The sequence below is a fragment of the Schistocerca gregaria genome, chromosome X (genome assembly GCF_023897955.1).
Source record: "Schistocerca gregaria isolate iqSchGreg1 chromosome X, iqSchGreg1.2, whole genome shotgun sequence".
Lineage (NCBI taxonomy): Eukaryota > Metazoa > Arthropoda > Insecta > Orthoptera > Acrididae > Schistocerca > Schistocerca gregaria.
Window position 1 is genome coordinate 97,834,366 of NC_064931.1, and position 15,352 is coordinate 97,849,717.

General features: G+C 43.3%; 1 protein-coding gene across 1 annotated transcript in view; it reads right to left on the reverse strand.

Moving 5' to 3' along the window:
- Positions 1 to 13,788: 13,788 nt before the first annotated feature.
- Positions 13,789 to 15,352, reverse strand: part of LOC126297919 (cuticle protein-like) — a 43,266-nt gene continuing 41,702 nt past the window's right edge. The window contains exon 3 of the mRNA XM_049989234.1: positions 13,789 to 14,476. Coding sequence (XP_049845191.1) covers positions 13,889 to 14,476 — 588 coding nt within the window. The 3' untranslated portion in view covers positions 13,789 to 13,888. The remainder of the gene's footprint in view (positions 14,477 to 15,352) is intronic.

Here is a 15,352-nt window from a genome sequence, read left to right on the forward strand (position 1 = left end):
CTGAATGCACACCATAGAAGAGTTATTTATCGATCTGTCTGTGAACCATACTGCGTTTGTAGAGCATTCAGACCCGATGCTGAAGCAGAGACGTATGCCTTGAGTGTAGATGTGATCCCCACGTTTCTGGTGCAGTCGGTTTCATCTCCATTAAACTCGTATCTTATTTTTTGAAACAGAAAGGCAAATGCACTACGTGTAAGGAACGATGTCACTAATTGCGCCACGGCTTTCTTAGGAGTAAATACCCTCTCCAAGCATAGGAAGTTCTTGCTTGGAAGTGTCAATCCATATTGATGTTGTACAATAATTCGTTCCTCATCATTAAATTAAACGTTACTGATGCAAACTGTTTGTGTGAATAATATTCTTGGCTAATGATACACTCGTTGTACTAAATTGGAGTCGTTACTTCTTGTGACGTCACTACAAGGTTTCAAACCAATGGATTTAACGTACTCGTAATTCTCGCGTATTATCGCATTCTGTTTCCACTGGAGTAGATAAGCCATATTTATGTTTAATACCCATGATTTTGCTTCAGAAGAAAACGTACTATAATTATTCACCGCGTAAATAAACTAGATTTGAGTTTTGATCTACGATATTCTGCTCGAGATGGTCCAATGCCTGAACAGTCAAGGGAGATATATGTTATTACTGGGAACCTTTGGAATTTTATAACTGGGGCCCACTATAGGAAATAATGCCTATATGGTATGGACTAATCTGTCGTTAAGGTAAGAATTTGTTACGATATTACAATCTATACTAAATGTACCCACTAGCAGTATGTACACTGGCTGATTCGACTCCTAATTTTATCAGTATCACGCTCCAGCACTTGTATCCATCTAAGAAACCTGGTAGCGGAACTTTAGTGACGAAAGCCAACTGTCTCTTCTTCAGATGGAATTATTCCACCAGATGTCTTAGGCATCGGCAGGACACTAGGCGTTTGAAGACTGCTTTTCCTTCCTCCTTTCTGCCTCAAAGCCCCTTTCGCCGCTGTTAGCGTTGATTCGATGCAACGTTTTAAACATCCCATATTCTTCTTCTTCTTCTTTTGTGTGCGACGAGCTGAATTCATTATCTGCTTGAGGGTTATGTCAGCATCCAATTTAAGTTTGGCACACATTGCCTTATCGATCACACCTGCAGCAATACGTTGCCCTACACCAATATCCTTTCTCCAACGTATCTGTCTAGCCTTATCACATAATATTTGATCTGCAATGCGACGATCTTTATTTGTAGCAAAAGCAATGTTGTGCTCTTTGCATGCGTTGTCAAGGATCTTAATTCCCTTATCTCCATGGGTTAGGCGCTGTTTCAGTTTCGTTCTAGGTTAAAAAGAATTGTATCCAGGGATGGGGAGTTCGAATGGTAGATTCTCGAGAATACCGCCTCCACCTCTGTTTTTTTTGCTAACAGTCATGTCACGCTACTCTGTCATTTGAGGTTCTCGTTTCCTATTGTACGGGATGAATCACGTAAAACTTGCACTCCGGTTATTGCGGAAATGGAAAGTGTTATTGATGTGCGGTTTTAACAGAATGGATTGGTAGTGAGGCGCTTGTATTGTTATCCAAGAAATAGATTGTAATAACACAAATTGTGACTTATGTGCAAACATACACTTTTTTAAATGGAACAATGTCAGTTGACATCAACAAACTAAAAGCAGTTTAAATTAGAATGACAGTAGTGTCTGTTGCAGGATTCTAGTGTGCGTCGTTTACGAGATATCGTTTTTTCAATAGTTTCCACACCGACATTTGTTCGTGCCATCCAACCGTCTTAGTTGCAAGATGCGATGTTGTTATTTTGATTACAGTGTGCGTCTGTGTTTCTTTTGTGCATTGCGAGTTGCTAGCCACACAGTGTGTGACAGTTCAAGCTGTAGGTCGTGAGTGGACGATGGGATTTACCAATGCAGAAACCACCGACATTCTCATGGTGTATGAATAGTGTAATAAGAATGCAGTTCGTTCTCGTATGGTGTATGCAGCAAGATATCTCAATGAAGGTCAACCATCTAGGCAATTATTTATCAACCCCTTCAACTAATTACATGAAAGTGATAGAGTAGCGGCTAGACAGCGTAACAGAAGGAAACAAGTGACGACAGAAGAGGAGAAAATTAATGTTCTTACTGCTGTTGCAGTTGATCCGCATTTATTCCCACCCTATCCCACGAGGAAGTGGCACGTGTCAGGCAAGTGTCCTACGCATTTTCCATCGACATAGTTCCCATCCCTATGGCATCTTTCTCTGCATAAAGAGCTGCATGAAAACGACTACGATAATCGTGTTAACTTCTGTACATGGGCATTAAGATGGTATACTCCACATGTATCATGTATCTTGTTTAGTGATGAAGCCACATTTACCAGTCATAACCAGGTCAACATGCACTATTGGTTTGTTAACAATCCTCGTTGGCTTCATCGAGTGGAACGTCAGCTTCCATGGAGTATAAACGTGTGATGTGGTACAGTGAGCCAGCAGCTCAGGGGTCCGTGTTTCATAGATGGAATACTGAATGCGTACAAGTATCACAGCCTCCTAAGAGACCATCTTCTGCGGATGCTAGACAACATTCCTCTGCAGACAAGGAGGGACTTGTGGCACGAAAATGGTGTCTGTCCAGTTAATAGTGTATGAAGTACTACAACATGTCTTCTCGAATTGTTTACAAGTAGTTGGATTGGACGCAGGGTACCTGTACCTTGGCTGGCCCATACCCCAGATTTGACTCCTGTAGACTTTTTTCTGTGGGGAAAGCTGAAAGACGCTGTCTATAAGGACATACCAACTACATCTGATGTATGCAATATCATATTATTGCAGCTTGCTTGGACATCTCTGCTGAAATGCTTTTTTTGTACAAAATTGTGTGCGTTATTTAGGAACACACATTTTCAATAACTTGCCAGCAGCCATAAAAAGCTTAACAGCCAATTAAATTCAGTTTAAGAGAAGCCTAAAGGATTTATTGATGGCCAAATCCTTCTACTCCATTGATGAATTTCTCAGTAGAACCAACTGAAACTTGTGCACAATTTCAGTGCAGTAATGTGTTAATTGTAAATAAGTGTGTGTATGTGTGTGAGTGTGTGTGTAAGTACAATCTAACTTCTGCACCAGTTCAGTGCAGTAATGTGTTCATTGTAAATAAGTATTATAGTAGTTGTATTACACGTTTATTACCTCATAAATAAATAAAAAACTTTTTATTTTAAATTCAGTGCATTAGTATTTGTAAAATGATTCTTTCATGTAGCGTTCATTAAAAAATGACGACCATGCCGCTTGGGACCTGAGGAATGGTACATTAGCTTATTTGTTTGAGTTGTAAATATTTGTCATGTATTGTTGTTTTTCTAACATGTTCTACGTCCTGGAGGACCTCCTCACTACGGATCAATTGGAATGAAAGTAAATCTAATCTAATCTAATCTAATCATGTATAAAGCAGTCATTCCAGACCACACTGGAAGTGTGTATTACTGCTGTCGATGGTCAGTTTGAATACAACCTTTGGTGTCAACGGTTTCATTGCTGGTCAGAATCCACATAACTAGTGTATGCAGTTGCGTTCTTCTTTAGTATACTACCACAGGTATTGTGCAAGTGTCAGTGTGGGAACTTTCCAAAATGCGATATCTCGTAAATAACTCACACTAGAATCCTGCAACAAACGCCACTGACCCTCTAATTTATCCTACTTTTAGTCTTTTAATGTCAGTAGGCATTGCTCCATTGAAAAAGTGTATGTTTGCACAAAAAAATACAGTTTCTAAGGATTATTACAATCTGCTTATTGGATAACAATACGAGCCCCTCACTACCAATCCATTCTTTGAAAATCGCACATCAATAGACTTTCCGCTTCCTCAATATTTGCGGTGCAAGATTTAGGTGATTCTCCACTTATAGCAAATTAAAAACTTTCACCCAGCTGTTGTGCTTTGATGAGAAGCCACGCCATTCCACCAGTGCACTGTTCCCCTAACGTCTTATGACCCGCTCTATGAGGAACATTTTTGGTTCAGAGCTTTCCTGGAATTCCTGTGTGTAAACATTCCCCGCAATTTCTTTACCGTCACTGTCTTTTAAGATGTGCGTTCCGAGGTTTGTGTGCTGCACCTTGGAAATTGTAAATATCTCTGTTGACCAGTTCGGTAGGTAGGACTTCTCAAACGCGGTTTTGTATTTCGAAATACATAGCAAATCATCTACGTCGAGCTTCTACTTGCGTACGGTTGTACACTGTAGTTAGAAGTCCATTATCATGGAGACCAATAGGTCTCTCTGTGCAGCTGGTCCCGCTGGAGGTTCGAGGCCTCCCTCGGGCATGGGTGTGTGTTTGTCGTTAGGATAATTTAGGTGAAGTAGTGTGTAAGCTTAGGGACTGATGACCTTAGCAGTTAAGTCCCATAAGATTTCACACACATTTGAACATTTTTTTCTTCTGAATTGTATGGTAAATAGTGTTGGTAAATAGTGTTGGTAAATAGTGCATTCATACTCGTCAATGATTTGTGGCAGGATGTTTAGCCGTTTGTATGTCCCTTGGAGATTAAACTGCTTCCACAACTGGATTTTGATAGTGTTGTTCAATCATTCGACAATACTAGCTTCCAAATAGGAGACTGTTGAGTAATGATTTATCCCTAATCGTATTGTATAATTCACCTCCATGGATGGTCTGAAGGATGTTCGGACACCAGTTCATTCCATTCTGCAGCAGTTGTTGAAAAATGTTCGAAACTTCCTGCCCCATCTTTATTTTCATCTTTACCCTCACAGGTAGGGCCCAAGTGAATTTGGAATATGTATCTATGACCATTAGAATGTACTTGAAACCGTTATTTGATTGTGAGTAGTGTGGCATATCTGCAAGGTCAGTCTGCCATAAATCATCCAATCCTCGTATTATCACGTCTGTGCATAAATGTTCCGTTGCAGGTCTGTGAAGCTCATGAACAACTGACTCCATAACTACTGAATGATGGATCGTTGTCGAAGCTCAGATATGACGGATAACATTTGATTCGGGTGACCTGTATTCATGGTGGCAGGTGTGCTTAAGTAGTCATAATCAATCTAACATTTCATTTGAGTCATCGTAATATACACACTCTAGAGGTAGTTCGTTCAGTCTTTTACACCGATCTTCAACTCCTTTACCCACGATATGTGCAGCAGCTACCGCTAGTTTTATTATATTCTTGTATTTATCACTCTTTGACGATTTCATTCGTCCTTTTGGGGTTCTATGTATGTTGATCATGTGTAACACACTGAGGAAAAAAAATCGCAACACCAGAAAGTAATTAATGCAATCTAATGAAATTTTTGGAATAGGTTTGTCTAGGTAACATATTTAAGTGATTAACATTGCAAGATCACAGGTTAATGTATGCGCTGAGGTAAACCATTAAAAATGTGAAATCCTGGTACATTAATAACCGGTGTAACCGCCAGAATATTGAATGCAAGTATGCAACTGTGCAAGCAATCTGTTATAGAGGTGCCACATGTCAGTTTCTGGGATGGAGTTCCATGCCTGTAGCACTCGGACAGCCAATACACCGTTAAAGCTGTTTGTGGGTGATGCTGGAATTTTCGTCTGATGGTGTTCCATATGTGCTCGACTGGAGACACATCTGGTGATCAAGCAGGCCAAGGGAACATGTCGATATTCTGTAGAGCATGCTGGGTTAGAACAACGGTATGTGGGCGCGCGTTATCCTGTTGCAGAACAACCATTGGCTTACAAAATTGTTTTTCGTGGCCATTTGTTGACAAACTGCCTATTGGCTCCTGTCTCGGGTTCTTCGGCCGACGTTCATCTAGTGATTTTACTGACGTTTCGCCAGCATGAATGGCTGGCATTGTCGAAGCTTCGCCCTCCATTGCCGGTGGTGAACTGGAGCCGAGCTCGCGGTCGCAGACTATATGTATCTGACGCGCCAACGTCCGAGGGCTTCTCCTCGGTCATTTCCGGTGCGGTTCTCCTCTTGCTACCTGCGACAGTCTTTCGCTGTAATATGGGAAGCCTTGATCAGTTTACCTTAAGGCTTCCTCTTTCCTCTTGAAACTGTTCCTGTGTTTTTGTATTTCTACAGCTTCTCTGAACAAGCGCTTCTATACAGCCAGAACTTCCGTGTCGGCGAATTTTATTACGTGGTCGGTCTCACTCAGAGCGTGTTCTGCCACGGCCGATTTTCTCCACCTGCACCAACCTGCAATGTCGCTTATGTTCTTTGATCCTGGTACTGATTGATCGTCCAGTCATTCCAACATAAACATTTCCCCATGTGCATAGTATACGGTATATTCCCGACATTGCAAGTGGGTCCCTTTTCTCCTTTGCTGATCTAAGACACTCTTTGATCTTCCTTGTCGGTTTGAAAATCGTCTTTACGCCATGTTTGCGCAATATGCGACCGATGCTGTCCGTCACTCTGGGAATGTATGGCAGAAATGCCGTACCACATATTTATTTATCTGATTCATTACTTCGCCGAGTGTTTGGCTCTGTTGCACTTCTGATATAATTTGTGGAGTACCCATTGCTCCTCAGAACACTTTCCAGGTGTTGCATTTCGTGTCTGAGGTGCTGCGGCTCACAGTTTCGTCCTGCTCTCGTTACGAGCGTATTAGTCATGCCTCTTTTCTGGCTCGGGTGGTGGTTTGATAGTTTGTGCAGATATCGGTCCGTGTGTGTCGGGTTTCGATACACGATGTGTCCCAGGTTTTCGCCATCCCTTGTGACCAGCACATATAGAAATGACAGTTTTTTGTCCTTTTCTACTTCCATGGTAAATTTTATGCTGGCATGGAGGCTGTTCAAGTGTCTTAGGAAGTCACCGAGCTGTTCATCACCATGGCTCCACACAACGAAAGTACCATCAACGTATCTGTACCATTTCCTAAGAAACTTGAACAGCCTCCATGCCAACATAAAATTTGTAGTTGTACCCGTTTTTTAAAAGTTTCCCAACAGTCGACACAGGAACTTGTAATTCACGGCTAGCCTTCCGGACTGATTTCTTTGGGCTATGAGTGAACGACTCTCTCACTCGCTCAACAGTCTCTTCACTAACTCTTGGTCGTCCTGTGCTCTTCCCTTTACAAAGGCAGCCGCTATCTTCAAATTGATGATACCATCTACGAATATAATTATCACTTGGAGAATCACAACCGAACTTCAGCCGGAACACACGTTGCACAGTAACTTCAGGTTCTGTTTTTGCATACTTCAAAACACAAAACGCTTTCTGTTCATTAGTCGGCATCTTCGCTACTACCGCTGTCTAGCGAATTGCGACGGAAACATTGCGCGCTGCGCATGTGCACTAGTGCCAAACACAACTGCTCCTTCATTTGGCATATCATTTATAACTGTAAGTTTAATGCAATAAATATTATAAAGCGCTAAAACCCCGATATTCATTTATAAACACCCTGTATATCACGTGCAGCCGCGCGGGATTAGCCGAGCGGTCTCGGGCGCTGCAGTTATGGACGGTGCGGCTGGTTCCGGCGGAGGTTCGAGTCCTCCCTCGGGCATGGGTGTGTGTGTTTGTCCTTACGATAATTTAGGTTAAATAGTGTGTAAACTTAGGGACTGATGACCTTAGCAGTTAAGTCCCATAAGATTTCACACACATTTGAACATTTTGAACATATCACGTGCATTACATTTTACCCAATGTACTGTATATTATCATGTTTCCGCCACGCGGGATAGCGGCGTGGTCTAGGGCGCCTTCTCACGGTCCGCGTAGCTCACCCTGTCCCAGGTTCGAGTCCTCCCTCGGGCATGAGTGTGTGTGTTGTCCTTAGCGTAAGTTAGTTTAAGTTAGATTTAGTAGTGCGTAATCTTAGGGAACGATGACCTCAGCTGTTTGTTTCCATGAGATGTTACCACAAATTTCCAAATTTATCATGTTTCCTTTCCCATACCTTATGATGCGACTGTGTGTGTGTGTGAATGCACATTTATCTGGATTATAAGGGATAGCGTTGTCTTGCTGCTTTCCGTCTGCTGTCGGTGCGGGTGTTTTATCTTGGTGCAGGGTAACCAGACTTGGGATCCTGTCTGTGAGCAAAGAGATTTATCCCCGCTGTCCGAGGGTAAACTTCGTGTTAAGCTGGGGGTGGAAGGAACACTCTGGTCACTTCCGTTTACCTGGGAGCTCCCTCGACAGCGTCTGTGTTCAAATGTTCAAATGTGTGTTAAATCTTATGGGACTTAACTGCTAAGGTCATTAGTCCCCAATCTTACACACTACTTAACCTAAATTATCCTAAGGACAAACACACACACCAATGCCCGAGGGAGGACTCGAACCTCCGCCGGGACCAGCCGCACAGTCCATGACTGCAGCGCCTGAGACCGCTCGGTTAATCCCGAGTGGCCAGCTTCTGTGCTGAAGTAACTCTGTCCTGAGCTACTGGTGAGTTCACGTCGTATTCATTAAGCGTGGTCTTAGCCTTGTTAAGTTCTGTTGTCAAATGTGAAAGTTTGCTTCAGACTAGCTGAAGTTGTATAATTTTCTCTTCCAGTTGTTGCGGGAAGTGTTAGGAGTGCCAGATTTAATAATTACTTCGAAGTCGCATTGTTTCTTCAGAACATTGTGTGGCGTAGAACAGCCCAATACGTTAAAACGTTTTTAACTTCTGTGAATGTGAGAATAGTTGTGTTTTCATATGCGTGTGCTATCTCTGTTCTTTTCCTGTTTTTTTTTTGCGATGTTAATAAGTGTTTGCCAATTGATCTGTCTCGACGTGTGCCTTGTAACGAGCCCTCAACTCAGATCTCATTCACTGAATGAGTAAACTCTTTCTTGTATTTCAGGTTCCCGTGAGTGATGACTGTTTTGCAACTTGTACTTTAAGGGCGTGAGTTGCAAGTGCTACTCCGAGATGAAGAGGTTGGCACAGGAGAGGAATCCGTGGCGGGCTGCATCAAACCAGTCAGAAGACTGATGAAAAAAAAAAAAAAGCGAATTAAGCGGTAATTCGTAAGCTGTTTCCCTATGTACTGAATTGTGTTCAAATTATCTTGCTTTCGATTCAGATTTACCGTTAACCCCGCAGTCGGTACAAATCTCCTTACTGTATTTTCATTTATGTAGCATTGGCGGAGTTCTGATCCAAGCTTGTCTTATTATGGACGTCTATGAGTGAATGTGCGATCTATTTCCCTACCTTTACACGGGGATTATCCATATAGACTATGAAATTGTGAATTACTGGCTCATTCTCAAATTATCCTGTGACTTTGAGTTCAGGCACCAGCAAAATTTTGTTTATATTGTCTTTCCTTGAACCCACCATCTTGGCTTCGTCAATAGATAATTTTGTTAAAGTTCAATTCGCATGTATTCCGCGTATTGAATGAAGACTCCTTTACTGAACCATTTTATTTGAAATTATCCTCTTTTATTAATTCTGTGTGGCTCCATGGTTTAAGCTTTGTTGATCATTCACGTAAATTACCTTGAAATCAATTAATGCAGCTGTGTAAATTTTTCTAGTCCAGCTTTCATTACATTTACATGTAGAGTAGTGTCTGAGCTGGTGGCGAACCTGAAAGTCAAATTTCAAACAACTTTAGAAATTATTTTCTTCGTGAGGGGTAGGAACCCAGTAGAAACACCGTCGTATGATATATGTGGCGTCCCCAACCATAGTCGGCAACAAGAAGCAGTTAGAATGTAACAGAAAAAAATTAGAACCTTGCAACCTCTGTACTTTTGTGACAACACTACACGTATTTAGTAAGAGCAGTAACAATATTGATCCAGTGTTGCAACCCATCACACGTTCATGTGGAAAACATAACACAAATTATGAGAACGTTGTTTTCCGCGGCGACATTCTTGGATAACACTTTCTTGGATTTCTTGCCACGTCATATTTGTATGTAAACTCAAAATTCCAACGACTCCATATGTCGTCATCTTCAGGGGTAATCAGTAGGAGGAGGAGGAGATTACTGTTTAACGTCCCGTCGACAACGACATCTTAGAAACGGAGCACAAATTGAGATTAGGGAAGGACGGGAAAGGAAATCGGTCGTGCCCTGTCAAAGGAACCATCCCAGTATTTTCCTGAAGCGATTTAGGGAAATCTTGGAAAATCTAAATGAGGATGGCCGGATGCGGGTTTGAACCGTCGTCCTCCAGAATGTGACTCCAGTGTGCTAACCACTGGTGTTGTGGTACTTTCGTTCTTAGTTAGATGAATTATGCCATTGAGACGTCACGAACTCACGGAATTTCCATATGCTACCAGAGATTACGTCATGACTAAGAAAGACGGAAATTACTAGCGGTACTGATTCCGCTAAACACTAGGCAACGCAACTTACTTCTCTGTACACTTTCAGCATCAGGCGCCCTTTCCCATGCACCACTAAGGTATTACCGCTGTCCCAGTTAAAGTAGTTGTTATCCATTGTGATGTCAACGGCTTCTTTCATTACAAAATCCCAGTAGGTAGATGCATAGTATATGATTTTTGCTTGCTTATGTAGCTGTGTTAGGCAACAGCAGATTCGTCGAAATCGAGACATTTAATGTGGAATCAGTGGTCTGTGCAGCGTTCTGAAATCGTTGGTGTTGAGTGACCAATATAACTGCCGCTGCATTTACAAAAGCTTTTATCAGTGCGAAGGACATTGAGAAAAAAGGCCGTCCTTTACTTGGCGTATCATATCTTTAACTTTCCTGCGTCATTAGAAAATGGATTGAATCTGTTGTACTTTCAAAACTCTGCCTACTTTATTTGTTGTAGCTCCAAGTAGGCTGATCATCTTGCCATGATTATCTGCGTGTTTTCATTTCTTGGGGATGGGTTATGTAACATCTCGTTCACTGTAGCTGTTCATATGGAACATTGTCAGGAATAGTTTTAGCTCTATGTTTTTTTCGTTTTTTTTAAGCACCTCATCTCAAGCACATTAACTCTCTTCTTTCTCTGTCTCCACAGAGTCCATAATACACTTCTATGGCCGGCCGGAGTGGCCGTGCGGTTCTAGGCGCTACAGTCTGGAAACGAGCGACCGCTACGGTCGCAGGTTCGAATCCTGCCTCGGGCATGGATGTGTGTGATGTCCTTAGGTTAGTTAGGTTTAATTATTTCTAAGTTCTAAGCGACTGATAATCTCAGAAGCTAAGTCGCATAGTGCTCAGAGCCATTTGAACCACACTTCTATGTATCAATGTGTTTAAAACTTTCTGATCTATTTGTCACTGGATGACGAAAGTTTTGACTACTCAATTGTAATTTAATATGCGTAAGTTTGCGGTAAATAGTGTGACAGAGCCGCCCATGTGACTTTCGTACAAAAGACACATCTAAAAATGGCAATTTTCCTTCTCTATTCTTCTCAGCGCTGAACTTGGTATTAGTGTACCTGCTATTCATATGATCAGTTAATGGGTTAAGAGCTTCTATTCCACGTGGCCGGCCGGCCGCTGTGACGGAGCTGTTCTAGGGGCTTCAGTCGGTAACCGCACTGCTGTTACGGTCGCAGGTTCGAATCAGGCCTCGGGCATGGATGTGTGTGATGTCCTAGGGTTAGATAGATTTAAGTAGTTCTAAGTGTAGGAGGCTGATGACCTCAGAGGTTAAGTCCCGTAGCGCTTAGAGCCATTTCAAAGCCAATCACGTGGCCGGATCATAACGAAAGAAGCTAGATTCACGAAGAGGATCTGAATTAAACGCGTGTTCTTCGAAATACTCCACGAAGAAATTAACCATATTGTGGGAGAAAATGGAGAACCTACGGCGCCGGCCGGTGTGGCCGAGCGGTTCTAGGCGCTTCAGTCTGGAACCGCGTGACTGCTACGGTCGCAGGTTCGAATCCTGCCTCGGGCATGGATGTATGTGATGTCTTTAGGTTAGTTAGGTTTAAGTAGTTCTAATTTCAAGGGGACTGATGACCACAGATGTTAAGTCCCATAATGCTCAAAGCCATTTGAACCATTTAGAACCTACTGCTATTCAAAAGTAATGTAAGAAAATTACGTACAAATGAGATGAAGCATTAAATCCGAGATAGTATTTATCAAAAGCCAAAAATAGAATATTACCCATAGAGCCAGTCCTGACAAAACTCTACCATCTGATGAGCAAGATGTATGAGATAGGCGAAATACCCTCAGGCTTCATGAAGAATATAATAATTCCAATCCCAAAGAAAGCAGTCGTTAACAGATGTGAAAATTACCGAACTATCAGCTAATAAGTCACGGCTGCAAAATACTAACGCGAATTCTTTACAGACGAATGGAAAAACTGGTAGAAGCCGACCTCGGGGAAGATCAGTTTGGATTCCGTGGAAATGTTGGAACACCTGAGGCAATACTGACCCTACGACTTATCTTAGAAAATATCTTAAGGAAAGGCAAACCTACGTTTCTAGCATTTGTAGACTTGGAGAGAGGTTTTGACAATGTTGACTGGAATACTCTCTTTCAAATTCTGAAGGTGGCAGGGGTAAAATACAAGGAGCGAAAGGATATTAACAATTTGTACAGAAACCAGATGGCAGTTATAAGAGTCGAGGGGCATGAAAGGGAAGCAGTGGTTGGGAAGGGAGTGTGACAGGGTTGTAGCCTCTCCTCGATGTTATTCAATCTGTATATTGAGCAAGCAGTAGAGGAACCAAAAGAAAAATTCGGAGTAAGTATTAAAATCCATGGAGAAGAAATAAAAACTTTGAAGTTCGCCGATGACGTAATTCTGTCAGAGATAGCAAAGGACTTGGAAGAGGAGTTGAACGGAAGGGACAGTGTCTTGAAGGGAGGATGTAAGATGAACATCAACAAAAGCAAAACGAGGATAATGGAATGTAGTTGAATTAAGTTGGGCAACGCTGAGAGAATCAGATTAGGAAATGAGACACTTAAAGTAGTAAAGGAGTTTTGCTATTTGGGGAGCAAAATAACTAATGATGGTCGAAGTAGAGATGATATAAAATTTAGACTGGCAATGGCAAGGAAAGTGTTTCTGAAGAAGAGAAATTAGTTAACAGCGAGTATAGATTTAAGTGTCAGGAAGTCGTTTCTGAAAGTATTTGTATGGAGTGTAGCCATGTATGGAAGTGAAACATGGAAGATAAGTAGTTTGTACAAGAAGAGAATGTGGTGCTGCAGAAGAATGCTGAAGATTTTATGGGTAGTTCACATAACTAATGAGAAAGTATTGAATAGGATAGGGGAGAAGAGGTGTTTGTGGCACAACTTGACAAGAAGTAGGGGCCGGTTGGTGGGACATATTCTGAGGCATCAAGGGATCACTAATTTAGTAGGTACTGGGAGATGAAGAAGCTTGCACAGGATAGAGTAGCATGGAGAGCTGCATCAAACCAGTCTCAGGACTGAAGACCACAACAACAACAACAGCAACAACAATATTTATCAAAAACCAAAAATAGAAAAATTGTTCAAATGGCTCTGAGCACTGTGGGACTTAACATCTGAGGTCATCAGTCCCCTAGAACTTAGAACTACTTAAACCTAACTAACCTAAGGACATCACACATATGCATGCCCGAAGCAGGATTCGAACCTGCGACCGTAGCAGTCGCGCGGTTCCAAACTGGAGCCACTAGAACCGCTCGGCCACACCGGCCGGCTCCAAAAATAGAGTATTGCCCATAGGTGGAGATTAAGAAATTCGGAGCAGTTACTGAAATCGTCGAATCTGTTTGCTCGCAGCTTGAGTCCGTGTACGGTTTTGTAAGTTTACGACAAGGACTAATTGTTTACTGTGCAATTCCTTTATTTACAAATATATAATAATTTAATGCGTGAATTAACATAAATGCGTGAGGAAGACGGATGAGAAGAAGCGTCGTTTAGCCGAGGATGGCCTTGGTGTGCAGGGGAGCGGCGTAGGCGGCAGGGGCGGCGTACGCAGGGGCGGCGTAGGCGACCGGGGCGGCCACCTTCGCGTACGCGGGGGCGGCGTAGGCGACGGGGGCGGCCACCTTGGCGACGGCGGGGGCGGCGACGACAGCCTTGGCGGCCACCACGGGCTCGCGGTGCACCACGGCGTTGAAGCCGTTGACGGGGTCCGCCGTGTACTCGACGGTGCGGCGGGAGCCGTCGGGTTCGACCAGGCTGTAGCTGCCCTGCACCACGTCGCCGTTGCGGGTCTCCTGCTGGCCCTTGGAGTCGCCGGTCAGCGCGTCCTGGATGTCGTACGCGTAGCTGTACTGAGGGTTCGGGTCGTAGTCGTCGACGACGGCAGCCTTGGCGACGACGGGCGCGGCGCGCGTGACGGCGACGGCCGGGGCGGCGTAGGCGGGGGCGGCGTAGGCGGGGGCGGCGTAGGCGGGGGCGGCGTAGGCGTGGGCGGCCAGCGGCGCTCCGGGTGCCACGACGGCGGGGGCTCCCAGCAGACCCGCGCTCGCCACGGACAGCGCTCCGGCCAGGACCAACAGCTGCGGTCAACGACACTCTCTCACTATCCGCTTAATTAATGCGTGCCATAAACTTTTTCGGCTTGTCCCTTTCCTCCTCGGACACCATTTACAATGGATGAGGGAGATTCTGACTACCTTTTATCTCAATTCCTAGATATTTAAAAGCGAATTTATGCAGTATATTTAGGGAGACGACCGCAGTCTTTTGCCCATCTACATTTACATCTAGATACGCAGGGACCTCAGAAAGTACACTACTGGCCATTAAAATTGCTACACCACGAAGATGACGTCCTACAGACGCGAAATTTAACCGACAGGAAGAAGAGGTTGTAATATGCAAATGATTAACTTTTCAGAGCATTCACACATGCTCCCAGTTTCAAGGGGAAATAAAAACACGTCGGCTATTGTTAGTTCTCAATGAAAGGCTTCGTGTATGCCTAAGAAAGATGAAAATTTTTGATGAAATCAAGTGTATTCGCTGACAGTTTTACTGGCAGACCTCTTTCTACCTTCGGACTAAAACAGTTTTACTGAGCAAGGTGACGCAGTGGATAGCTCACTGGACTCGCATTCGGGAGGACGACGGTTCAAACCCGAGTCCGGCAAGCCTGATGTAGATTTTCCGTGATTTCCTTAAATCGCTTCAGGCAAATGCCGGGATGGTTCCCTTTCCTATCCTTCCCCAAAAAGGTGGGACCAATGAGCTCGCTGGTGGATTCCCTCCCCCAAATTAACCAACCAATCAACTAGAGCAGTTTTCTTCTCAGCTGCTAAACCTGATGCTTCATTCTGTCTTAGCCTACTGATTAGCAAACTCTGTGTCTCTTGGTGATCAAATTGTTATATTACCTTTATTTGCCTCGTAGGAAGGTTGTTTTTCTAATACTG